Source organism: Dendropsophus ebraccatus, chromosome 11 (assembly GCF_027789765.1).
Source record: "Dendropsophus ebraccatus isolate aDenEbr1 chromosome 11, aDenEbr1.pat, whole genome shotgun sequence".
Classification (NCBI taxonomy): Eukaryota; Metazoa; Chordata; class Amphibia; order Anura; family Hylidae; genus Dendropsophus; species Dendropsophus ebraccatus.
In genome coordinates, this window is record NC_091464.1 from 82826123 (window position 1) to 82851907 (window position 25785).

Here is a 25785-nt window from a genome sequence, read left to right on the forward strand (position 1 = left end):
TGTTCTCCCGTCCCACTGTTGCTTGCTGGTGTGAGCTGCGGCTTGAGACATGACGTCTCAAGGCAGCTCAGTTTTTCATTCATTTTTTTTTTGTTGTTGCATAAAACGGACTGCAAAAACACAGTGTGAACCCAGCCTTATCATTAAAAATCGCTTCCTCTGATAGGTCCCGAAGGATATTACCGCTAATGCCTAATCACTGAGTGTTTTGCCCTAGTAGAATTGATGTGATCTGTTCCAACATCGATTTGAATGCTACCCCTTTATAAAGCAATTGCTTTATGCTGTATTGCTTTAGGCTCCATTCACATTACTCCAGATACCCCATTTGGAGATTTCACTGGTAGTTCCATCAGATCTCACAGGAAGAGAAAGTGCAGTACACATTGCTATTCTTCCTGTCAAAGCCACAAAGACCATAACAGAATCCATTTTAAGTGGATTATGTCGGCCAAGATCAACACTGCAGTGATGGTCTGATATAATGAAAGCCATGATGGAGGTGTGAAAAGAGCCACTGAAAAATTATTATTGTATATATAGCAGCTGCATATATTCCCAGCTACAGGATTATCAGCTACTGAAAGATTCTATAGCAATGGGTTAAACAGAAGTTGCCTATTGATATAGCAATTACTCCATATTACCTTACCTCCTACTCAGAAACATGATTGTACAAAGTATCCTGGCCCCAGGCAGGGACTCAGCAAGAAAGTGCATCACGGTTCATGATCCACTTCATCTACTTCAAATTAACAATCTACATTTTAATTACTTGGAAAAGCTCTGAAAGCTGTCCGGGTTGAACTGTAAACTGCTGAATACAGGTCTATAAGGGTAATACAAGGCTGCGGCATTCTGACACATACACAGTGCCCTCTGGTGGTCACAGGACAGAACCGCACAGAAATCACACGTAAACAATCATTTATATACAACGGTAATGTAATAAAGGAGAAACTGTTAAGGTACGTTAATAAGAATAAGTAACCATAGTACAGAAAAAAAAATAAAAAGACAATTTAGAAAAAAATGATACTGATAAGTAGGGCAGAATTATTTCTTCTATTTCCTTTGCCATAACAGGCAAAGCATTTAAAATGCGACTATATTACAGCTATATAATCTCCACAGAAAACCTCTCCTGCTCTCCAGACTGGAGAGAATACACCACTTCCTGGCACCAGCAGATTTGGAAGAATTTTTTGTCCTTTGTTATGTTTTTATTGGTATAACCATTCATTGTAATCCTGCCTGTGATGACTGTGGTGGAATGAAAAATTCAAGGCGTAAAACTGCAAGATTTTAGGATTTTCTATTTTTAATATAACGGAAGAGAAATGTGCAGCACAACAGATCCTGTGAAAACCCAGGAAGGCTATATATTAAGAGAGATCTCTGGCAGAAACCATAATTTTACAGGAGGGTGGGGGTGGGGGGGGACATAACAAATAAGTACTACTTCCCTCACCCCATGCCTAAGCAGAACTGGCTTACAGCTCCAGGACTCCAGCCAGGCTTCAGGATCTGCTTCTAATGGGATGTTACAATCCGGCTGATGTATTGCCTGCTCAGCCAGTCAGTGACTGGGGCAGGACACCACCGTAGTCACTGAATGGCTCAGTGGGCATTCCATTAGCCAGTTCGGGTATTCCCCGCCCCCCCCCCAAGTCATGACAACATCACAACTCGTGAAAAAAATAAGTTCCGGCTGGGGTCCAGGAGTCTGTGACGTGGCCCTGCGGAGGCATAGGGAGAGGGAAGCACTTGTTTATTATGTTTCCCCCGCCTCCTGTGAAATTATGTTTTTTGCTGGAGTTCTTCTTTTATCTATAGTAAAAAAGCTTGGAACAGCAAAATATTTCACACAATACTATCTGATGCGGTTCAGGAATTTAGTAATTATACCTGACTCACAAGAGACTTGACAAGCTGATTAGAAAGGCAAGCTCTGTCCTGGGGAGCCCCCTCGACCCGGCGCAGGTGGTGGGTGACAGAAGGATATTGTCCACGCTGGAGAATAACTCCCATCCCATGCATGAGACCGTGATAGCACTGGGCAGTATGGTCAGAGACCCACTACTTCACCCAAAGTGCGAGAAAGAGCGCGACCAGAAGTCTTTCATCCCCACTGGGGTTAGGCTGTACAACCAGCAACGATCTAAGAAGAGTTCATTCAATACAGAGAGCTGGAATGTATATATATTTAAGCTTGTGATATCCTTTCTACCTTTGTATCTTTTTACCTTTTTTCTCTGTACCTACTGTCACTGTAATGCCCTTACCTTGGAGTTTTTTGTATTTGCATTATCTATAAAGCTGTAACACAATGAATTCCCCAATAATGGGACAGTTACAAAAAGGGAGAAAGGAAAGGAAAGTAAGATTTAAAGGGATAATTCACTTCCATACTTGTTATCTATTCAGTCTCCTACCCCCAGTTCTGAGCTGCTGCTTCCTGCTGAAGACACATAAATCTGTGTGCGCACTTTTTTCTGTCTCCCCCCTCCCTTCTGATGTAAAAGAGTCCAAGGCAAGCTTTATCTGCAACATTGTAGCTTATCAGCAACTTCACCTCAGAATAACCCTTCCAGCATTACAAAGAAGCTACAATGTTGCAGATAAAGCCAGTCAGGGACTTGTTTACATCAGCTGTCTCAGAAGGGAGGGGGGAACAGAGAGAAAAGCTCACACAGATTAATAAAGAGCATCCTGTACTTTAAGGGTGCCTTCACACATACCGGATGTAGCAGTCATTCTCTATGGGCATCGGACTCATCTCTGGTGAGTGCGCTCACGGCTTCCGACGGGGATCTCTCGGCAGCGGGACTGGGTCCGGGACCGGGAGTTCGAGAGAGGGATAAGTATAAGGTGCTCCACCTGGGGGTCGGACGGGCTTCACCCCGGCAGCTGGGGTGACAGGTCCTTTTTAAATCACTGGATTTAAATTATTATTGTTACCAGAAGGTTCATACCCATCTCCAAGACGATGAAGAATGGACTGAATCCACAAGGATTTTCCTAATTCCTTTGTACTTTCCTTAGTCTAATAATCAATACTGGCTACATGAAAGTAAATGATCTGCCTACATTCACCCACAGGAAAAGCAAAGAATAGATAACATATTACCGATTTGGAATATGCTGCTTCTCCAATAACAGAAAACAGCGTCTGCAATATGGAGATAGGGGCTTCTACTGGGTAAGTGACCGCCTACAAAGAAGCTGCACAATTGTGATGACATATTACTTTCGAGGAAGTCCCTATTCTTGTAATGAGGTCTATTCTTAAACTTGCTGAAGGTGTGATTTGCTGTGAAGCATGAGCCCTGTGCTCTGCATGCATAGCTGCTGGATCAGCCTATTGGCTATTAGATCATTGTAGAGAGCAATTAGGCCATAGGAAGTGAAAATCTATACTGCACACATTAGCTCCATAGGCTTCAGGGCAGCCGCTTCATCTTACCTTCTAAGGTGCTCGTGTTCTTTCAGGAACAGCTCTGTCCTCCTGTTGTTCACACCAGAGCCTGTTTTGTAAGATCTGTGAAGGAGACAACAACCGAGGAGTTTATTTATACAGTTCTACTAACATCCAGAAAATACTACATTACACAGCACGGAAGGAGCTCTCTATCCTCCTTTCAGAGAAAGTTGTCCAAAATTAGAAAAACGTGGCGGATTTCCTCCAAGAACAGCACCACTCATGTCCTCAGGTCATGTGTGGTATTTCAACTTGGCTCCATTCACAATACAGCTAAGCTGCAATACCACAAACAAAACTGAAGGCAGGTGCGGCGTTATTTTTAAAGGGGTTGTTCACCCAAATTTTTTTCTTTCAAATCAACTGGTGCCAGAAAGTGCCAGAGATTTGTAATTTACTTCAATTAAAAACTCCTTTTCTTTCAAAACAAAAAATTCAGAAAGCTATATAGATTTGTAATTTACTTCTATTTAAAAAATCTCAAGTCTTCCAGTACTTATCAGCTGCTGCCACCACCTTGCCTGGGTTGCTGTTTAAAGGGGTAGTTCAGCAAAGAAATTTTCAAATCAACTGGTGCCAGAAAGTGCCATAGATTTGTAATTTACTTCTATTTAATATTCTCAAGTCTTCCAGTACTTATCAGCTGCCTTATGTCCTGCATAAAGTGGTGTATTCTTTCCAGTCTGACACAGTGCTCTCTGCTGCCACCTCTGTCCATGTCAGGAACTGTCCAGAGCAGTAACAGAGCTGGTAAGTGCTGGAAGATTTTTTAATAGAAGTAAATTACAAATCTCTAGCGCTTTCTGGCACCAGTTGATTTGAAAGAAAAATATTTTTTGTGAACTATCCCTTTAAAGGAAAGCAGCTATGTTTTCTGCATAATACATTTACTATTGTAGGGCAGCAGAAAAAAAGCTAACATAAATCAGATTGGTATCGGAGAAGAACTTGCCAATAGCTGAACTCTGTAGCCAGTTGAGAACTATCAATAATTTGAGTAACATACCAAATAACCATATACACTCAAGACCAGGGGACATAAACCTGCCTTCACCAAAAATAAGGTGTAAACTGTACATGGCTTACATGCTGTACACAATGGGGGACATTTATGAAACTTATGGCAGGGGCGTACACCAGGGAGAAGGCGCAGATTCACCCCTTCTTCCTGACGTATGCCTGCCGCATCGGCCTGATGGGCGGGTAGGGGGGCTCATGAGGGGCAAGGCAGGGAGGAGGCATCGCAATCAAGATCCGAATCTACCAAATCAAATTTGGTACGCCGGCGCAGGGCTGGGGGCACTGCTGACCGGACTGACTAAGAGGCGTGTGCCTCTTAGTGAATTTGGCAGGGAAAAGGGGGCTAGGTCTAATTTAAGACCTACGTACGAGTGCGCCGATCTTGATATATATACTCCCCCTCTATTGTTTTCAAAGTTTTTTAGACCTTTTTTTTGCCAATTTTGTGCCTTGCATCACAAGGGGTAGGGGCTTACTGTGAAATGGGATTGGCTTGCTGAAAAGGGCTTGGCTTATACACACAAAACTTTGCAGCACATTTTCTGAAAGTTCTTGCTAATGGGCAGCAATATGGAGATCACACTGATGCAGTAGAGGGGAGCTGGCTGTCAGGGACAGAAGGGCTCTAAAGAGACAAGGCAGGGATCACTGTGTACATACTACTCAATAAGCACTTTGCTCACAACTTGGCAGGAGCCATATGGCTTCCTTCTTCCTATCTTGGCGATCATGTGATCATCATGCTCTTGGATATGCAGAGTCTTTGCAGACCCAGATCAACTGTGCAAAGAGTGTCATGGCTAGAGATAAGCAAGTTCAGGTTCACACAAGCTTAATCTGCTCAGCATTTTAATCCTGCTGCCTGGAGAAGATGGATGCCACCCTCACCTTAAACATGAATACAGCCTATATTCCTCACTATATCCCAAATAATACGCCAGCCTTAGTTAGGGCATGTTCACAATGACCAAATTCGGCAGAATTCCGCCTGCCTTAGTGTCAAAGTGTGTCTATGAAAGGGCTCGAACACCTCCGCTCTCCTCTCAAAGAACTGACATGTTAAAGGGGTTGTCCGGCGATAAAAAATTATTCACAGAATAACACACATTACAAAGTTATACAACTTTGTAATGTATGTTATGTCTGTGAATGGCCCCCTTCCCCGTGTCCCACCACCCCCACCCGTGTACCCGGAAGTGTGGTGCGCTATACATTACCTGTCACGTGCCGACCACGGTCTCCGATCCTCAGCAGTGACGTCTTCTTCGGGAGGCCAGCGGATCTTCCCGAGTGCCGGCCGCCCTCTGCAGCGTCATCCGAAGCTCAGCCGCGATTGGCTGAGCATAACTGTGCTCAGCCAATCGCGGCTGAGCAGCTGATGACGTGGCCGCGTCGTCAGCCGCTCAGCCGCGATTGGCTGAGCACAGTTATGCTCAGCCAATCGCGGCTGAGCTTCGGATGACGCTGCAGAGGGTGGCCGACACTCGGGAAGATCCGCCGGCCTCCCGAAGAAGACGTCACTGCTGACGATCGGAGACCGTGGACGACACGAGATGCGGTGAGTATAATGCACCACACTTCCGGGTCTAGCGTGGGTGGGGGGAAACACGGGGAAGGGGGCCATTCAACGACATAACATACATTACAAGGTTGTATAACTTTGTAATGTGTGTTATTCTGTGAATAATTTTTTATCGCCGGACAACCCCTTTAATTCTTTGAGCGGAGGCACACGAGCCCTTTCATAGACACACTGTTTAAAAACTGAGGCAGGCGGGATTCTGCCGAATTTGCTCAGTGTGAATGGGCCCTTACACAGGAAATTAGCAATAATGATAAACGCATGCAATGTTAAAAGGTACCCCGAAGGGGTGTGGGGGGGAGTGAACACACAAAAATAAATAAAAATGAATAGACAAATTAAAGTGTCACTGTCGTTTTTAAAAACTGTTGATGTCATAGAGACATGTCAAAAGTTTTAATTGGTCTGGGTCTGAGTGTTCATACCTGTACCAATCAAGAGAACAAGTGGGTCTCTATAGCACGTGTCTGAACACTCAGACTGATCAAAACTTTCGACATGTCTCTATGACATGTCTAGAGTTTTTACAAACAACAGTGACACTTTAAACAAAACATAAAAAAAAACAGCCCATTGTCAGCTTCTGGTCCTGTGCCCGTATGAAAATGACCATAACAGGATAGAAAAATGAAAAATAATATTTTTTTAATAATTTTTTCCCAATAGACCAAGAATAAATAGACCAAGAATAAAAATGTACTCCTAAAAATGACATAAAAATAAAGCCTTATGCATCACAGAAAAAAACGCTGCTAAAATGATCTGAGTAACCGAATAAAACTTTGCTTTTTAAATCTGTATGTATATTTGTGTGTATATATATATATATATATATATATATATATATATATATATATATATGAGGAGGAGGAGGAATGGACCTGGTCTAGTAATGGTTACGTTAACACATACAGTCTAAAAATACAAAGACCATAAAGTAAAGCGACTTCCTGTGCTGCTGAATAGGGCTATATTGCTGTGTAGAAAGCAGTTCTAAAATAACATGAAAGGAATCAGGAATGTGCTATAATATCAGAGCTATAAATCTTTGAAAAGAAAGCAGCACTCAGCACTGACCACTCAAGCCATCTGCTGAGACTCTCTAAAATCATTTGTGACTTACTCAATATCCTTCCGCACGGATCCCAAGAGGTCTTCTCTTTCTCGAATTGCCTGGAAATTAGCTTTTGTTTTGTGGAATTCATGTGTGTAATCCTGTAAAATAACAATCTCATCTATTAATAAATGGATTGCATTATAGTTAATAGCAAGTGTACATGCACACAGATTAATATGTTATAAGGAATCAAGTAGAACTAAGAAGCAGAGTGTAACCGTCATTCTTACATTGCTCCAGCCTTCATCCTATATTGCCATGGATGAGAGTTATCAGATACTTGAAGACTGAACTCCAGAGTAATGAAAAGCCCATGAACTATACATGAGTTCTAAAAGGAAAATGGATGAAGCTTAAAGGGCATTTCACAGTACAGAAAAGTGATTTCACTTTTTAACTTATTTGATCTATAGGGATGTGACTACTGGGAGGGAGTAATTGGCTCTTTGACATTTTCTCTGCACAGCGCCTCACCTGACCGAGCATGGAGCATACAAGTGGGACCTAGCCCCATTAAAACATATAGAGCAGAGTTGCTGAACCTTGCTGTGTAAGTACACAAATAGGCCGCTGCGCTCCGCTAGTGATGCATCCCTTTTATTCTAGTCATTGCCGGGATCCCATTATACATCTCAAAGGGGTTATCCAGTGCTACAAAAACATGGCCACTTTCTCTCAGAGACAACACGACTCTTGTCTCCAGTTCAGGTGGGGTTTGCAATTAAGCTCCATTCACTTCAATGGAACTAAGCAGCAAAACCCCGCCCAAGCTGGAGACAAGAGAGGGGCTGTCTCTGGAAGAAAGTGGCCATGTTTTTGTAGCGCTGGAGAACCCTCTTTAAAATTTAACTTACTAAAATTCACTTTAAGCAGAACGATGGAAGATTTAGAGGGCAAAACTGTGAATGCAGTTCTAGAGTCTAACACAATAAACAGGGCTGAGCCCATCTACTCAGGCTCAGGCCCTCATACACCAAACAATTACTGTCCGATAATTGTTCGGTGTAATAGCGCATGGTAAAAGACCGCGTGGTCTTTCAAAATCATGATAGTGACGGTCTGCCGCTCATCCGTGCAATAGTAACTGCAGCAGCGGACCATCACTGACTTCAATAGGCAGCCCGCACGATCTAAGGACAGTCCAGGGAGCCCCTCCCGCTGTTCCCTGCTTGCTGTCTGTGCGTGTAAAGGCACAGACAGTGAGTGGGGAACGAGGGGGAAGCGATCACTGATCTGACAGGTTGGCACTTGCTTCCCCCTCATTATCGTGCCGTGTAATACGGCCTTAAGGGCTAGCGACTTACCAACAATGTGCTCATTACAAACCACAGGGTCACAGTACATGCAGCAAAGCTCTTCCATATTCATAGCAGCGTTTTGCATTTCTTTTCTAGTTCCCCATGTTCTAGTGGTAGAAACGGCACTGCCTCGCTCTTGTCTACCATCAGTCACAGCAGTGTTCCCAACTTTCCACAGTAGTTATAGCAGAGCAATACATTGTTCTTTTTTCATCCCTTACAAGAGTTGTCCCTCTTTACCTGCAGATGTCACAGCAGGACTTCTACTTCATTTTTAGCTCCTAGAGCTAATACCAGAGCCCCCCTATCTTTAGGGGCCAGTTTACACTGAGCAAATTTGGCTTGTCTATGGGAGGGCTTGCATAGAGGAGAGAGGATGAGTGCGAGCCCTCCCATAGACACACTGTTTGACACTGAGGCAGGCGGGATTCTGAATTTCCGCCAAATTTGCTCAGTGTGAACTGACCCTAACAGTGACAGCAAAGATACTCACTACCTTCCAGCATGCCATTTGTCAGCACTGTCCTTCTAGTCACCAACCGCACCGGGATATATCTGGTGTACAGAATTTTATTGATTTCATTCACCTCTGACGCTAGCAGGCCCAGCTTGTTAAGTTTAAAGGTAAATAAAGTTTATAAAAGTTAATAATAAAGTTTATAAAGTTGATAATAAAGTTTATATAAGTTGATAAACTTATCCCCCATCTACAAGATATGGGATAGCAGCTTAATCATGGGGGGTCCAGCTGCTGGGATCCCCACTGATCGGGAATGGGGACAAAACTGCTCATGAGATGAACACTACACAAAGCATGTGTGCACCCTGCGCTCCATTCATTGTCTATGAAGTAGCTGATCAGTGTTGAATATGGTGCTCTGCGGTACCATACACAACCACCTGTGGGAAAGAAAGGTGACGTTTGGGAAAAACAGCAGCCTTGTTTTTCTAACCCTGCATAATTACCTCACCCCGGTTAGACTGTGTAAAATGGGCAAGCGTACTACGACAGAGTGCCATAGACCGAAACATCTGCACTTCGCACATCTAGGAGTGTCCTGTGAAGTGTTGAATTTACTTGATAGGATTGTTTGGCACCCAATAGAACACTCTCCAAAATGCTGCCTCTTGGGTATATTAGATGAAGAAGTGTGGACGATATTTTTGGGAGAATCTTTATTTTTGTCTCATAAGGCCATAGCAATACACTCGATGGACCATAGGTCTCTGGTGTTGCTGGAATGGCTGGCCCTGGTTAATACTGCCACATCTTAAGAAGACCTTGTGTTCAAACATAGAGGATGTCCCTGTATATTTTGTGAAGTTTGGGGCTCCTGGTGCGATTCCTCGCAAATTAATTATACAGTCACTTGATATACTACTTTGAGGGACTCATTGCTTACTTGCTATACCTGAGAACGGTGTACGTATTATATTGGGGGGGAAAGGGGTAACAGTTAGTGTTGCCGCTCAGAGACGTTGGACATTGTCAAGCCTTGATCCTTGTTTGTGGAGGTTTTTCCCTTTTTTTAGGGTAAGGATTGTGTGCAGCTTTGAGTCAGTTGACCCCCTTTATGGGGATTTGTTTCTATATAACGTTACAAAATATTACACATTGTGTGTACTCCGCCCTTATTGTACTGTATCTGTTTTCCCTATATTGATCCTTGATCTGCGATCTCTGGATCGGTACTGTCATATCATGTCATGTACAATCTTAATAAAATACATAAAAAAAATGGCAGTTTCTGTAACCTACCTGCAGTATATCTCTGTGCCTCTGCAATGTGTGCATTAGTGCTGCATTTATTGATGTCACGCCAGCTGTGCTGCTGTACTCTGCCATCTTGTCATTCACCCCGGTAAGCTGAAAAAAATCACAGATAAATGAAAGGTTTGGAACAAACAGTAAATCAATTTACACCTGTATTACCCTCTGTTCTATAGGACTACACATGGTTTTATTTATCTACCCATTCCGGCAATCTCACTTCTCCATCTACTTTATGTTTTCCAGTACATGGCGGCTGCTTCATGTGCCAGGCTGTTATGTTGCTCTTTTTCAGAATTATTGTAGCTTACTTGGCCACATATACAGTATACCTGAACCCTGAAGAAGTACCTGTCCTCAACATACCTGTCCTCCACATAGGGAGTGATTTACAGCTTCCAGCTGTTTACTTTTCTATTAAAGGGAACCTGTTGTTAGTTTAAAAATACAGGCAGCATGAACCATTCACAGATGTACTGCTTCAGAGTAATCATAGATGTAACTTTGGCAAGGAATAGAGCTTTAAATCATTAGGATGGAGCCCGGCCCTGATTGACAGACCTCTATACCTATTCATGCATGGAGAGAGATCTGTCGGTCAGGGCCAGGGACCATCCTGATGCTCAGAGATCCTTTTTCTACCAAGTTACATGATGACTCAGAAGTAAAACAGCCATTCAGATTACCCCATGGATCACTGCAATAAGGGACCCTATCAGGAAAATTTCATTCTGCTTGTGGTTCAGACAGCATGATACTCATAGGTTCCCTTCCACTTATTACTGTAACTTCAAGGGGTTTACCGATTTAACCTAGCTTGCCCCCTATCCACAGGATTTAAAGTGACATTGTCACCCACTTTCCATATAAGGAGTTCTCAGCACCATTCTTAAAGGAAACCAATTGGGCTGATATGGTTCCCTGAACCGATGTATACAGCTCCTGCAGCAACCGTGGCACGTACCGGCCGCGGCTGAAGCAGGAGCTGTATACCCGAAAAAAAGCAGTTTAATCACCCAGGCGCGTGACAGGCAGCGGCGGGGAAGTAGTCATCTGGGCAGCTCCCATCCGTGTCTAGTCACCGCTCTCTGCCTGTCAGCGCGCTCCGAGGGGATGAATGACAGGCAGAGAGGTCCTTTACTGGCCTCTCTGCCTGTCAATCATCCCTCGAAGCGCTGTGACAGGCAGAGCGAGGTGACTTGACAAGGGTATGGAGCCGCTGCTGCTGCAGGAGCTGTATACAGCGGTTCAGGGAACCATATCAGCCCGACTGGGTTGATTGGTTTCCTTTAAGCTTATATTCTGGACATTTCATATCTTACAATATAAAGGATTTCTTTGTGGTCTCTCCCCTCAAAAATGCATGTTATGGTTTGTGGACAGTACCGTATAGGCAGGGTTTTACGGCCGTAGTGCCAAATATTTCCACCCACATCGTCGCCATAGGCACCACCCATCCATGACGTCATTTAGGCTCTTGCCCCTCTGTAGCCATTGGACTGGGCTGACTTAGACGCCTAGGCTCTGCCCCCTCTAGGTTGACCCATTCCAATGGTTGCAGAGGGGGTGCGGCCTAGATGCAGATGATATCACAGAGGGGCCCAGTCTACGGCACCAATATGGGCGGGGATATGGGGCACAACTCCCCTATGGCACTGTCCAACAACTCTAACATGCATTTTTGAGTTGATAGACCACCAAGAAATCCTTTATTCGGTAAGATATGAATTGTTCACAATAAAAGCTTAAAGTGACACTGTCACCCCCTTTGTTCATTCTGACATCTCTACACAGGTGTAAAGGGTAAATTTAGTGTTTTTCATACCTTATTTCATATCATATGTCATGGTGCTTGTTCAAGTAAAAAGTGTCTTTTTATCATCTGCAGATTGTATTAAGTGGGCGTGGCCTCGCGGCACTAGCGCCACATAACCCCGCCCACAACGGCACAATTGGCCCCGCCCCCTCGCCGGCCATTGGAACAGGCTGGCCGAAAGGTCTAGACTCCACCCCCTTTACGTTGGACAACCAATGGGCGTCAAGGGGGCGGGGCCAACCGTGCCGTTGTGGGCGGGGTTATGTGGCGCTAGTGCCGCGAGGCCACGCCCACTTAATACAATCTGCAGTTGATAAAAGGACACTTTTTACTTGAACAAGCACCATGACGTATGATATGAAATAAGATATGAAAAACACTAAATTTACCCTTTACACCTGTGTAGAGATGTCAGAATGCACTAAGGGGGTGACGGTGTCACTTTAAGAAGGGTGCTGAGAATTCCTGATATGGAAACGGGGGGCCAATATCACTTTAAGGGAGCACTGTTTTTTTCCAGTGGGAGTTAATAGGTGACTTTGCCACTGTACGCAATTACAGCAATACGTTTTGGTGCATACAAAGATTTTCTTTGTATACCAAGATAGTACACAAGTAACACAACATACCTTTGTAAGAAGCTGCTCAATCTCGACAGCCATGGTTTCGAACATGTGATCCTGACTCGATCCATTTAGGAGTGGAGTTGTGTCAGAACTGCGGGCATGAAAAGCACAATTTCACATTTTCAACCATAAACCAGGTGCATAGAGGTTGACACATTTTCAAAAAATGGTATGCATATGACATCTTCCTATACAAGAGCCAAATTTGCATACAGGACTTAAAGGCGTAACCTCATCTCAACTAATATAGTTATAATTGTAAAACTCATGCAAATACAATCATTTAGCAACTTGCCTCCTTCGCCTGATTTGCCGCTCTTTTTCTCCCACTGCTTTTAGAGCAGAGTGGAGGTCAATAACCTACACACAGCACTGTCAACAATAGGATGAAAAGAGCAGCATATCAGGAGAAGGAGGTACACTTACAAAATGAAATTATTTGCAAAAACTTGATGAGCCCTTCAAGTATAACTATGTTAGTTGAGATGGGAATACCCCTTTAAAAAGGTTATGTATAGCGAACATAACTTTTCAAAAAATCTGATTTGTTAAGCCAGGACAAGCTAGTTTCTGTGCTCGAGCACATGCATTTTGTAAAACTTACAGACAGACATGAAAGAAGAAGGAAAAGCAAATCAATGTATATTATTAGTGCGCTTAGCTGTCTGCCTAATGTTATAATGGTTTCTCAGTATTAGTCTACCATCTCTTTCTAACGTCATATCAGTGAGTGCAGTAAAGTAAGCCTAAAATTGCTTCATTTATAATGCAACTTAATGCATTTGACAATACAGGAACTCCCCCACCTTCTAATAGTAAATATTCCAAAATTGGCAAGTACACTTTAAAGTGGCTTAAAGTGTCACTGTCGTTTGTATAAACTTTTGATATGTCATAGAGACATGTCAAAAGTTTTGATCGGTCCGGTTCTGAGTATTCAGACCTGTACCGATCGGGAGAACGAACTGGGAGAAGATCGTGCTGTAGCGCATCCTCTCCCCGCTCTGTATTAGGAAAAAAAAAAGTCAGGGTCCATAGACTTACATTATGAGCCCAACTCTTTTTTTTCCTAACACTGAGCGGGAGAGGACTGGCTGCAGCTTCGGTCTTCTCCCCGACCTGTATGGATGTGAACACTCAGACCCCGATCAATTAAAACCTTTGACATGTCTGTATGACAGAAAAATTTGTGATCCAACAGCAGTGTCTAATAAGTTCTGGAGAGTGTCGGTGGAGCATAATGGATGCACGCTGGAGTGTCAGTTATCCTGGGAAGCGACAAGCAAGAAGTCATCCAACAGAGTCCAAGTTCAGTTTGAGATCTTCTGAGGTCGAAATGTCGCTTGTCTGCTCATGGATTTGCAATAAACTGAAGATCTCAGACTGAATTTGGATGCTGTTGTACTCCTCACTTTAAAGCCCAGGGAAAATTTTGAGTAACATACTGAATTGTCCCCCAAAAGTTAAACAAATCACCAATATACACTTATTACGGGAAATGCAAATGAAGGGGGAGATTTATCAAAGGGTGTAAAATTTAGACTGGTGCAAACTGCCCACAGCAACCAATCACAGTTCCTCTTTCCTTTCAGCAGAGCCTAAAGCTGAGCTGTGATTGGTTGCTGTGGGCAGTTTGCACCAGTCTAAATTTTACACCCTTTGATAAATCTCCCCCAAAGTGATTTTTTCCCTGCACTTACTACTGCATCAAGGCTTCACTTCCTGGATAACATGGTGATGTCACTTCCTGGATAACATGGTGATGTCACTTCCTGGATAACATGGTGATGTCACTTCCTGGATAACATAGTGATGTCACTTCCTGGATATGGTGGTGATGTCACAACCCGACTCCCAGAGCTGTGTGGGCTGTGGCTGCTGAAGAGGATGATGGCAGAGGGACACAGGGCACTGGGGGACACTGAGCATCCATCTGCCATCATCCTCTTAAGCAGCCGCAGCCCGCACAGCTCTGGGAGTCAGGTCGTGACATCACCATGTTATCCAGGAAGTGACATCACCATGTTATCCAGGAAGTGACATCACCATGTTATCCAGAAATTGAAGCCTTGATGCAGTAGTAAGTGCAGGGAAAAAGCACTTTATGTGCATTTTCCATAAGATGTGTATATTGGTAATTTGTATAACTTTTGGGGGATAACAATACTTTACTAAATATTTTCACCGGACTTCTCCTTTAAGTCTTTATGACATGTCAAAAGTTTTTACAAACAACAAGTACACTTTAACTGCTGCAGAAGGCCAGTTAGGATTGGTTATGTGCATCCTGTAAGAGCTTTGTGTTGTGGACACACAGTGTTGGCTACGTTCACACAAATAAAAATAAGAGAATACTGCTGTCGAACGCAGATGTATTTTGAATCTTAACATGTGCTATACCTGTACAACAGCTGACTGTCAAAAATCATCCAACTAGCAAGCATTCCAGGATTCCATTATCCAATACACTGAGGACTTCTGCATACTATACTTATATCCTGTAAAGGCACTAGCAGTCATCAGATGCAATATACCAGCCAGTGCATCACAGGACAGCCTGCCAGGAGTTTACATGGTTTACAAGCTACTTGATTGACCCACTTCCCTGATGAACCCACTGAAACAAGTAGGGAAAACGCGTTGGTAGCTAAGGGACACACTGTTATATATACACTCTGAGGAATAAAACTCTAGACCAGTGTATACTGACATATCGTATGGAACGTAGACTGAGGGCTAATTTAATACACTGACAAACACTAAGTTCAGTTTGAGTCTGCGCTAGCTGTGCTGGCCTTAAAATATCCTTTACACGCCATAACCTTTTTCTTGTTGCTATTTACATCTACTAGCCTATTAGGCATTTGAATTTTTATGTTGCTCTGCTGATCATAGAGCATAAAGCAATTGTATTTATTATGTCACTCTGCTAATCTGCTATTTGCCATTTTGACAAACCATTACGTTGCTGGTTGTAGCAAGGATCTATCTAAAAAATAAAAAAAAAAGTATTAGGAGAACCAACATGGCACGCAAAGTACCTGTGCCACAGAAGTCATCCACTATCTAGAGTAGGGGTAGCCCCTTTGTCTTTTTGACTTTGTGGGCGCCCAGACCAGGGTGTCTCATAGTGACTAGGCAGGACATAATAAGCAAACGTATCTATGGTTCACAACTGCACTGTTACCTTATCAGACAACTTTGGCTGCCGAGGCATGATGGGAATTATAGTTTTGCAACAGCTGGAGGGCTGAAGGTTCCCCATCCTTGCTCTAGGGCAAGTAGTAATTTCCATCGCTGCCTGCTCTGCTAGTAGTTCTAGTTGAGCGAGTGGTGATAGCAATCACCATTGGCTGGGCAGAGGCAGCCTCTAAATTGAACCCTGCTCTATATAGTGCTGTGCGGCAGGGCTTGAGCAGAGCAGGGGATCGGGAACTGCAAGATTAATACAGCCCTGCATTTCCTGACACAAACATTGGTGGCAGCAGAGGGCCCCTTTATAAATGTCCACAATGCTTTTTTTGGTTGACATTTTCATGCGCTGACACTGGGTAGTTATCGTGATAGTTAGGCTGCATTCGCACGTTCCGTGTTCCGCATGAAACACGGATGTGGAATGCCTGTAACGGACTTCTCTCCCCACCCAGGCAGCATCTGTGATAAGATGCTAGGAGTGGGAGAACTGTACAGATATGCACTGCAATGAAAGAGCTGCGCGGCTGATTCATTACAGCGCGGCGCATGTCCGTACAGTTCCTCCGCTCCCAGCATCTTATCACAGAAGCTGCCCGGGTGGGGAGAGAAGTCCGTTACAGGCACTCCACGTCCGTGTTCCGTGCAAAACACGGAACGTGTGAATGCAGCCTAACTAAAACGATAACTGCCCAGTGACAGCGCACGAAAATGTCGACCACAAAAGCATTGTCGACATTTATAGATTGTTTTTCATCTTGATTGGTCAGCAAAATAAAAGCAAAATACAGCAGGAACATGGAATGTGTGAACAGTGTAAACAGACAGGAAATATTAATGGGAAAGAGAGATGTTTATAAAGGAACAAGAGATAAATGAAATTAAAAATTGGGGTAGTACCTATACCTGTCGCGTCTTCCCTCTCTGGAGTTACTGTGGGAGTAGCTTGTACACAGTTTGCTAAAAGAAACTAATTTGAGGTCTAGTTCATTTTCCAGTTGTCTGGCCTGCTTCCTCAGGTCTGTTAATGGGGGAAAAAAAAGAAATACAAAGTTACATCACCACATCATGAACAGAGAGCTTTAAAGAGGGTTTCTGGGTTGACTACAAATTGCAGACAGAAAAATAAATAAACTATGCTCCTAAACTATACTCCCCTCTTTGGTCGCTCCAGATCCAGCACTGTGCTGCTCCAGAATCCCTGTTAGAGGGGTGCCAATAATCTGCCCATCTAGTGTAAATGGGACCATGCAGCCAATCACTGGGCTCACTGGTCACATGGAAGTGATGCTGCACTGTTGGGACCAGTGACTGGCTGCAGGGAGTATATGGAGAAAACATCAGGGCAATACCACTGGAGATTCCGGAGCAGTAGTGGAGCTGGACTGGGAATGACTGAAGGGGTGAGTATGTTTTTTTTTTGTTTTTTTTTTCTCGCGCGATCGCTGCTGCCTACCATTATTTTGCAAATTTACAGGCATTGTCTTCATGTTAGAAACCTCCCCCCACCTTTCAGACACATAGAAAGTATAACAGAAAGTAAACTCTGTTAAGAGGAAAGAATAGAATTCCATCAGCTCCAGCATCACCGGGTAGCCAGTGCACACAGAAGTCTATGGGCCCTATTCCACCGGACGATTATTGTTTGCATAATCGTTAACGATTAACAATCTCAAACTACCGCTATTGCGAAAGACCTGAAAACGTTCACTCATTTCCATGGAACGATAATCGTTACTTATGATCGTAATTGCGATCGTTTTTTCTTCGCTATATATTCGCTATTGCGTTCGTATCTATTGCGAACGACCAAACGATGTCTTATTCAGTGCGAACGATTTGCGAACGCTTTGCGAGCGAGCAACAATAAAAATAGGTCCAGGTCTTATAAAGCGATCAACGATTTCTCGTTCGGTCGTTAATCGTTAACTGCATTTCAACCGAACGATTATCGTTTAGATTCGAACGATTAAACGATAATCTGAACGATAATCGTCTGGTGGAATAGGGCCCTATAGCATCTTATTGATTCTAGAGATAAATGGCAACGAAGCAGAGAGTGCAGATCTTGTACACGGAGTTCCATGTTCCACCAGAAATGTATGTCAGGAATAATAACCAATGTATGTATACTTGTCAGGGACCAAATGTGATACTCAGCCTGAGCAATTTGTAGCATTTCACGGTTTATTGCGATAATTCAGTGTGTACATGAGTATCTCAGCAGTTATTCACAGAAGAAGAAGCTCTGACTACATTCATCTCTGCCTCAAATCACAGATTTTTTTAAAGGGGTTATTCAGGATTAGAAAAACATGGCCTCCTTTTTTCTAGAACTGCCACCGCTCCTGTCCTCAGTTTGGGTGTGGTATTACAGCTCAGTTTCACTGAAGTTAAAGGGGAACTATCAGCAGGCAGGTTAGACAAATCTAACCTGCTGATAGCTCCCCAGTGGGCACATGGCGGTGAGGATGAAGGTATGTCTCTAACATTCCTCCTCAGCGCGGTTCCTGTGCTGTTAGTTCTGCCCAGCAAGCTGTTAGCACTACTGGGAGTGTGGCTTCGAGCACAGATCCCCACCCCACCCCCCCGGATGATCATCACTGGAGGGGACGGCCTGGGGGTGAGTAGCCACGCCCCAGTGCTCCTAAAGGCTTACCCCGCACAACAAGAAGCACAGAAATGGTGGTGACGATAGTGTAAAGGCCCTATTCCACGGAGCGAATATTGGCCGTACGGATGATAATCGTCCCGTGGAATAGAGTGCAACGATCAGCCGATATCCTTCATGTCGGCTGATCGTTGCAGTCGCTTGTTTTTCAACATGTTTTCAACATACAGCAACGATCTTCTGCCGTCGCTCCGTTGAATAGGAGCATCGGTAGCAGACGCTGCTGTATCCTATGGGCAGCCCCCTTGAAGCCCCTCCCGCACTCACCCGCTTGCTGCAGCTGCGTTGAATAGCGGTCGTTTGCTCCTCTAGACAGCCCGTGGAATAGGGCCATAAGGCTGGGTTTACACTACGTTTTAGCAATTCGTTTTTTTCATCCGTTTTTTCCAAAAAACAGATGAAAAACTGCTGAAAAAACGGATGCAACTGTGTGCATCCGTTTTTCTATTGACTTTCAATTTAAAAAAGAAACGGATCAAAACGGATTCGGTTTTTTTGACGGACACAAAAATTAGGTCGACCACGTTCTTGTGTCCGTCAAAAAAAACGGATCCGTTTTGGTCCATTTTTTATTTATAATGGAAGTCAACGGAAAAAAACGGATCAAAACGGATGCACACAAATGCATCCGTTTTTTTCAGCAGTTTTTTGTAAAAACGTAGTGTAAACCCTGCCTAAGAGACATACCCTCTTCCTCAGTGCCACATGGCCACTAGGGAGCTGTTAGCAGGTTACATTCATCTAATCTGCTGATAAATCCCCTTTAAAGTGGTTATCTGTTTGATCAAATAGTTTGCTAAGATCCTCACTTTTCTAAAAAAAAAAAAAAAAAAAAATGTATATTTTAATTTTTAACATCTACAGAGCAGGTGTTTGCCATGTGTACAGTGGGAGGAGTATATACAGTAAGCCCTTGCACCTGTGGGTTTCTGTTGCACCTTCTGTTTTTTGTCTGTACTTAAAAAGAAAACTCCCACGGGAATGTGCACCAGCAGCCTTTTCTCTCCCATTCACTTTCCATGAAGACGCCGAGGAGGAAGAAGGCCCGGACCGCCCCCCGGCTCTGACGTCGTCGTCACCAGATGGCGCCCGGGAGAAGAGGACCATGAGGACCAAAATTGGCAATGTATACATTCTTTAACTTCCGGGGGGGGGGGGGGGGTTGGGGGCCAGACCGGTTATTTAACCACATATAATGTGTGTTAAATAAGCCCCCCAAAAATTTTCATGGGAGTGGTCCTTTAAGCCACAAGCAGCGTGCTACCTGCAGTGTGAACAGAGTCATAGATATGGACAGAGGGGGCAGCAGAGAACACTGTGTCAGACTGGAAAGAATACACCACTTTCTGCAGGACATACAGCAGCTGATAAGTACTGGAATACTTGAGATTTTGAAATAGAAGTAAATTACAAATCTATATAACTTGTTGCACCAGTCCTGTAATCCAGGCATATGGATGGGGTATTTGATGACCACAAACAGATGTAACTATGGTTCAGCAGGATAGCTTTCCCACATAACCAGCCATAGGGATTAATTTTCTACCGTTCTACCATTTACCTGAGCAGAAATAGAAATAATAACATACTAAAAAAAATGCAGACCGACAAATCTTAGATCGCCCTTTGTGGTATAATATTATAGTGAGATATAAAAATAAAAAAAACAGCAGAAAAAGACCATCTGCTCCTTATGTATTATCTTTACTATTATTATGTTTTATTATTATATTTTACTATATATAGATGCCAACTCCTCCATCATGTTTTCACTCTACATGCACAGTATACACTGGAACCCAATCAAAAAGGGTCGCTGATGTATCCTGCAGTGCAGTCCCAACAATCCCGCAGACTTTAACGGACCAACGTAACTAACTAGCGACTATGATTGGTCTATTTTCAGAACCCCGTGATCAAGCTCTGGGATGCGAAACGTGCGTTGGGGAGAGAGAGTTTCCCACAGACCATCGAACACTGAGGTATATTTAATTGCACTTGCACTTTACTCCTGGTTGTTTGGAAGCTGATTGCCCGGCTGGGATTTACCCAGGAGGGATACTTTTATGTCAGGGAGTTCAGAGGTGATTCGTTTGCAGCACTTGCACTTTATACTCATTCTTATCTTCCCCTGCTGATATCTATATGCTTCCCGTATAAATTAATGTGTTCAGGTGAAGATCTGTGTGGACCCATACCATTTCTGCATTTCTGCTTATATATTATATATGTTTTTAATCATGTCATTTTTGGATTACATTTAATAAAGGTTTTGTGATTTGAATATTTATTTGTGTAGGATTTTTCTGTGGTATACAGGTATCCACGATACAGCATATTGGTCTTTATAGGATTTATATATTTTCAGAACATACACATTAATTTTGCAAGATTCAATAGTGTAGCAGACGTTACTGAGGTCCCACAAACTTAGTGTTTATTTTCACAGAGTTGTCAGAAGGCAGTCACTAGTTGACAACATCAGTCCATAAAGGTCTATGAAGCTGCTGACACTACACAGAGATATGCCAGCCACCTTTTTAATAGGTTGTTGATGTATACTGCAGGTGTGGGGTGAAAATATGATGGGAATATATGAAATACAGAAAGCCCAGTGCTGAGTGGAGCAATAAAATCTTCCTTCCTTTAAATGCGTTCACGAATGGATGTGTGATGGTAGGTGACATCACATGACCAATGGTAAACACATAGGGGTACGGTTCTGCCCACATGTGTTCATCAGCAAGTGGAAACACGGCCTAAGTCTAAGCTGATATGTTTTAGGCTTAGGACCTTCCACCCTTTTACAGATCTGTCTCTGGACCCGGTCTATTTTATATCAATGATTGTAGACACACCTGCCAGCAGAAGAACCATGTGCAAGAACAACACATTACATAGAACAGATTAGTTGCAGGACTTTCTGACTGTCCCATTCATCTGAATGGGGTGTGTACAAACCTAAGAGGTTATGGCCAAGGCAACCTCAGATCACCATTATTCCACGGAAAGAGGATTCCATTACAGAATGTTACCGCTTATGGCTCCAAGACATCACCAATACCGGGGGATTTAAAGGGGTAGTGCGATGTAAAAGTTTTTTCACTAAATAACACACATTACAAAGTTATACAACATTGTAATGTGTGTTATTTATGTGAATGGCCCCCTTCCCCATGTTTCCACCCCACGCCACTAGACCCGGAAGTGTAATTCTGCATGCTCACAGAATTACTGTCGACCCCTTCAGTGACGGCCGCCATCTTGGGACGATTACGTCATTCCTTAGGAGGCTGGTGAAGAGTGACACTGCACTACCCCTTTAAAGGAAACTGTGCAGCAAAGAACCAAAAGATAAAGTGGACCTGCTGCTAAATAATTCCAGCCAATTTTTTTTTTTTTTTTTTTTTAACATCCATAGTGCTTCCTGGTGCCGAGGTTTTTGGCCAATATGTAAATGAGGCGCAGCAACATCAGTCTACACAGAGTGGGTGTCCTGTATGAGAGAAGGGGCCGAAAGTTGCTGGACGATGCTGCAGTGGAGGACTGATTCAGGGTAAGAAGCCCTATGGTACTACCCTTATTTCAAGGGGCACTATGAGCATGTTAGACAAATCTAACCTGCTGATATGTCCCTACTGCACAGGGCACTGAGGAGGACATATGTCTCTTTCTTTCCTCCTCAGCGTTGTCCTTGTGCAGTTAGTCATGTGCTCCGCGGTCTGGTGAGACCGTTAGGAGCACTGGGGTACTGTTAGGTGCCCTGCCTGCCCCCATGATGCCAATCCATGCTGCCCCTGGCAAGCCTGCTCCATTGATTATAATTAGAGAGGGGTGGGCCAGCCGAGGGAAGATTGGCGCAATGGAGGTGGGCAGTGCTCTTAACGGTCTTACTGAACCGGAACGGCGCTGAGGAGGCATGTAAAAGACATACCGTCCTCCTCTGCATGTTCTGTTTGGTTTGAGAAGACACTGTGAGGTTTTTGGTCAATATGTAAATGAGGCGCAGCAATGTCAGTCTACATTCAGTGGGTGTCTGGTATGAGAGAAGAGGCCAAAAGTTGCTGGACGATGCTGCAGTGGAGGACTGATTTAGGGTAAGAAACCATTTTGTACTAACCTTACTTCAAGGGGAACTATCAGCAGGTTAGACAAATCTAACCTGCTGATATGTCCCTATTGCACAGGAGACACTGAGGGATGTAGGTATGTCTCTCACCTTCATCCTCCCCGTCATTACATGCATTTAGGGTCCATTTACACAGAAAGATTATCTGACAGATTATATGCCAAACATTTGAAGCCAAAGCCAGGAGTGGATTTGAAAAGAGGAGAAATCTCAGGCTTTCCTTTATGACCTGATCTCTGTTTGTACTCTGTTTCTGGCTTTGGCTTCAAATCTTTGGCAGATAATCTTTCTGTGTAAATGGACCCTTAGTTACTTACTCCTTGGTCCAGTAAGACCGTAAGAAGCACTGCCCTGTCCTCAAAGCACTGATCTGCCCTCAGCTGACCCACCTATTCTAATGATTATCAATGGAGCATGACAGATTGGCGCTATGGGGCCAGGACGGTGCTCATAACGGTCTTACCAGACTGCGCGGTAAACAACTAACTTAATGGGAACGGCGATGACGATAAAGGTAAGAGAAATACCTTTCTCCTTAGCGTCCCGGGTGCTAATAGCAGGTTAGATTAATCTAACCTGCTAATAACTTAAAGGGGTTATCCAGTGTGGGGACACTTTTTGGGGGGGACCAGGGAGAAGGTGGCTGAAATAAAAGACGTCCACTCACCTCCCCGGTTCCAGCGGCGGGTCACTCATCGCGGTGCTCCGGTCCCCGGCCGCTTCCTGGTGTCTGACGCCGCCCGAGATGCTACGTCTCAGGGCTGCTCAGCCACTCAGTGAAGGAGGCGGGATCCGTTTGAAGTCCGCTCGGATCCCGCCTCCTTCACTGAGTGGCTGAGCGGCCCTGAGACGTAGCGTCTCGGGCGGCGTCAGACAGCAGGAAGCGGCCGGGGACCGGAGCACCGCGGTGAGTGACCCGCCGCTGGAACCGGGGAGGTAAGTGGACGTCTTATTTCAGCCACCTCCTCCCCGGTCCCCCCCAGAAAGTGCCCCCATGCTGGAGAACCCCTTTAAAGTGACTGTACCACCAGGCCCAGGCTGAAGCACTGGAGGCGGGCCGACCCACCCTTAGTGGGAGGAAACCCCTGCTCCTCTATGATAGAATTCCATCGGTTTTAATGGAGTCACGTCATGGAGGGGCTGGGGTTTCTTCCCACTAAGAGTGGGTCGGACCGCCTCCAGTGCTTCAGCCTGGGCCTGGTGGTACAGTCACTTTAAAGGGGAATTAACAAAAGGCTGCTGACAGGTCTGCTCTAAGTTAGCTGTACACCTTCAATAGCTGTCATCCAAACGCTTGATTCACCAATATCTCTCTCTCCTCATACTCATTATTGTTCAGCATTGCCAAACATTCACATGTTCTCCAAAGTAGGGGTAAGCCGCTGCCACACACACACACGGCTTATCCCTCTTAGAACAAAAAGAATTGTGCAGTTGAAATCCAACCTGTCGACCCCTCTCTCCTCCTAAATAATCCACTAGAGAATAGCTGGGACTCAGCCCTGTATTTTAGGCAGTCGGGTGGTTTCAATGACTTTTTGTATGGGAGTCTTTAGTACCTGTCACAAAACAATGTAAAAACAGCTGAGGCATGTCCCTGCTGAGCTCAGGGGCCTGGGAGTCAAGAGACCAGGAAGTGGTGATCAGCAGAGGGGTGGTGACGGCGGATCAGGCAGACGAGTACTCTTACTTTCTTTATTTCTAGTCCCCGCCACAAATCCGTTGCTTGCTGTCAGTGAATGGAAACATTCTGGTTCACCCCTTAGTTGCGAAATCTTCTGATCCTCACACCGTCTCACTATAAGGCACAGCTTGGCCTGACCAAGACCTGATCCTGCCACGTGTGTAAAGAATAGGTTTAGAACAGGGATGAGGAACCTTCAGCCCTCCAGCTGTGGCAAAACTACAATTCCCATCATGCATGGACAGCCAAAGCTCTATACCCAGCATGATGGGAATTGTAGTTTTGCCACAGCTGGAGGGCCGAAGGTTCCCCATCGCTAGTTTATACCATGAATACTACAATGCTCTGATTCCCTGACAGCAAGCAAAGATCTTGAGCTTATCAGAAGTTTCAACAAGCTTTATTCACATAAAATATCCCCATCCGGAGACAAGACGCAACTAATAGGACCTGAGCGTCTCTTTATCGGATGACGGCTTCCCTGGCCACCACCATACGCCACATCACATGCTCCTATGTCACCTACAAATCCAGGTCAGGACATATCACGGATATCACGACATGTAGTGCTTGTATAATGAAATGTTCAGGAACTACCTCAAACACTCCATTAAAGTCTATGGGGAGCAGCCTGAGGGGATGCCAGGCCTCTAGGCCCTCCAGTACATGCCCCCTGGCTTCTCAGGTGAGGCTAGGGCAGATGTTCTTGTATCTAGGACATGTAACAGCTCTGTAATAGGAAAGTCTTCCTGGTTGAGGTATATAACACTACACTAATGGCTGACATCACCCCTCAGGAGATATAAGCAGGCGGCCAGCAGTCTAACCGGCCTCCCCCACACACACAGCTGCCGGTATATACGCTGCTCCCCGCCTCTAAGCTCCGTTTCTCACCTTCCCAGTAGTTACTGCTTCCCGCCGCCATCTTTGTTGTCCAACGTCACCCAGTCCGGCGAGTCGTTGATAGAGACTAGAGAGATTGGCTAGAGAGACGCTATGACGAGCCAAAGAGATTACCCACCCGGCGGCTGTGCGACAGCGACACCTGCTGGCAGGAAAGAGGTGTTGCTGCACTGTTTCCAAGGTGATGGTGTACAGAGCTAGTTGTACATTGTATTTAGGGGTTTATGTCATTTCTTGTGCTATCAGAGTCATATGGGATTGTCTGTGGTGACAAAATAATCTGATTTATATGGAAACATACAGGACTGACAGCAGAAAGACCATGTCGTCCATCTAGTCTGCCATTAAAGGGGTTATCCAGCGCTACAAAAACATGGCCACTTTTCCCCCTACTGTTGTCTCCAGTTCAGGTGTGGTTTGCAATTAAGCTCCATTTACTTCAATGAAACTGAGTTTCAAAACCCCACCCAATCTGGAGACAAGAGAGGGGGAAAG

At 44.4% G+C, this 25785-nt stretch overlaps 1 protein-coding gene across 2 annotated transcripts in view; it reads right to left on the reverse strand.

Annotated features, from left to right (window-relative positions):
* The window catches only part of GOSR1 (golgi SNAP receptor complex member 1), a 58837-nt gene extending 33449 nt beyond the window's left edge, over window positions 1-25388 (reverse strand). Inside the window, exons 1-6 of one of the 2 annotated variants that reach the window (XM_069945825.1) lie at window positions 25282-25388; window positions 16810-16924; window positions 12715-12802; window positions 10258-10365; window positions 7207-7298; window positions 3467-3541 (exon numbers count right to left, since the gene is read on the reverse strand). In XM_069945825.1, coding sequence (XP_069801926.1) covers window positions 3467-3541; window positions 7207-7298; window positions 10258-10365; window positions 12715-12802; window positions 16810-16924; window positions 25282-25312 — 509 coding nt within the window. In that variant the 5' untranslated portion in view covers window positions 25313-25388. Of the gene's footprint in view, window positions 1-3466; window positions 3542-7206; window positions 7299-10257; window positions 10366-12714; window positions 12803-16803; window positions 16925-25281 lie in introns of both variants that reach the window. The other variant, XM_069945824.1, reaches the window with a different exon arrangement.
* Between the last annotated feature and the right edge of the window lie 397 nt (window positions 25389-25785).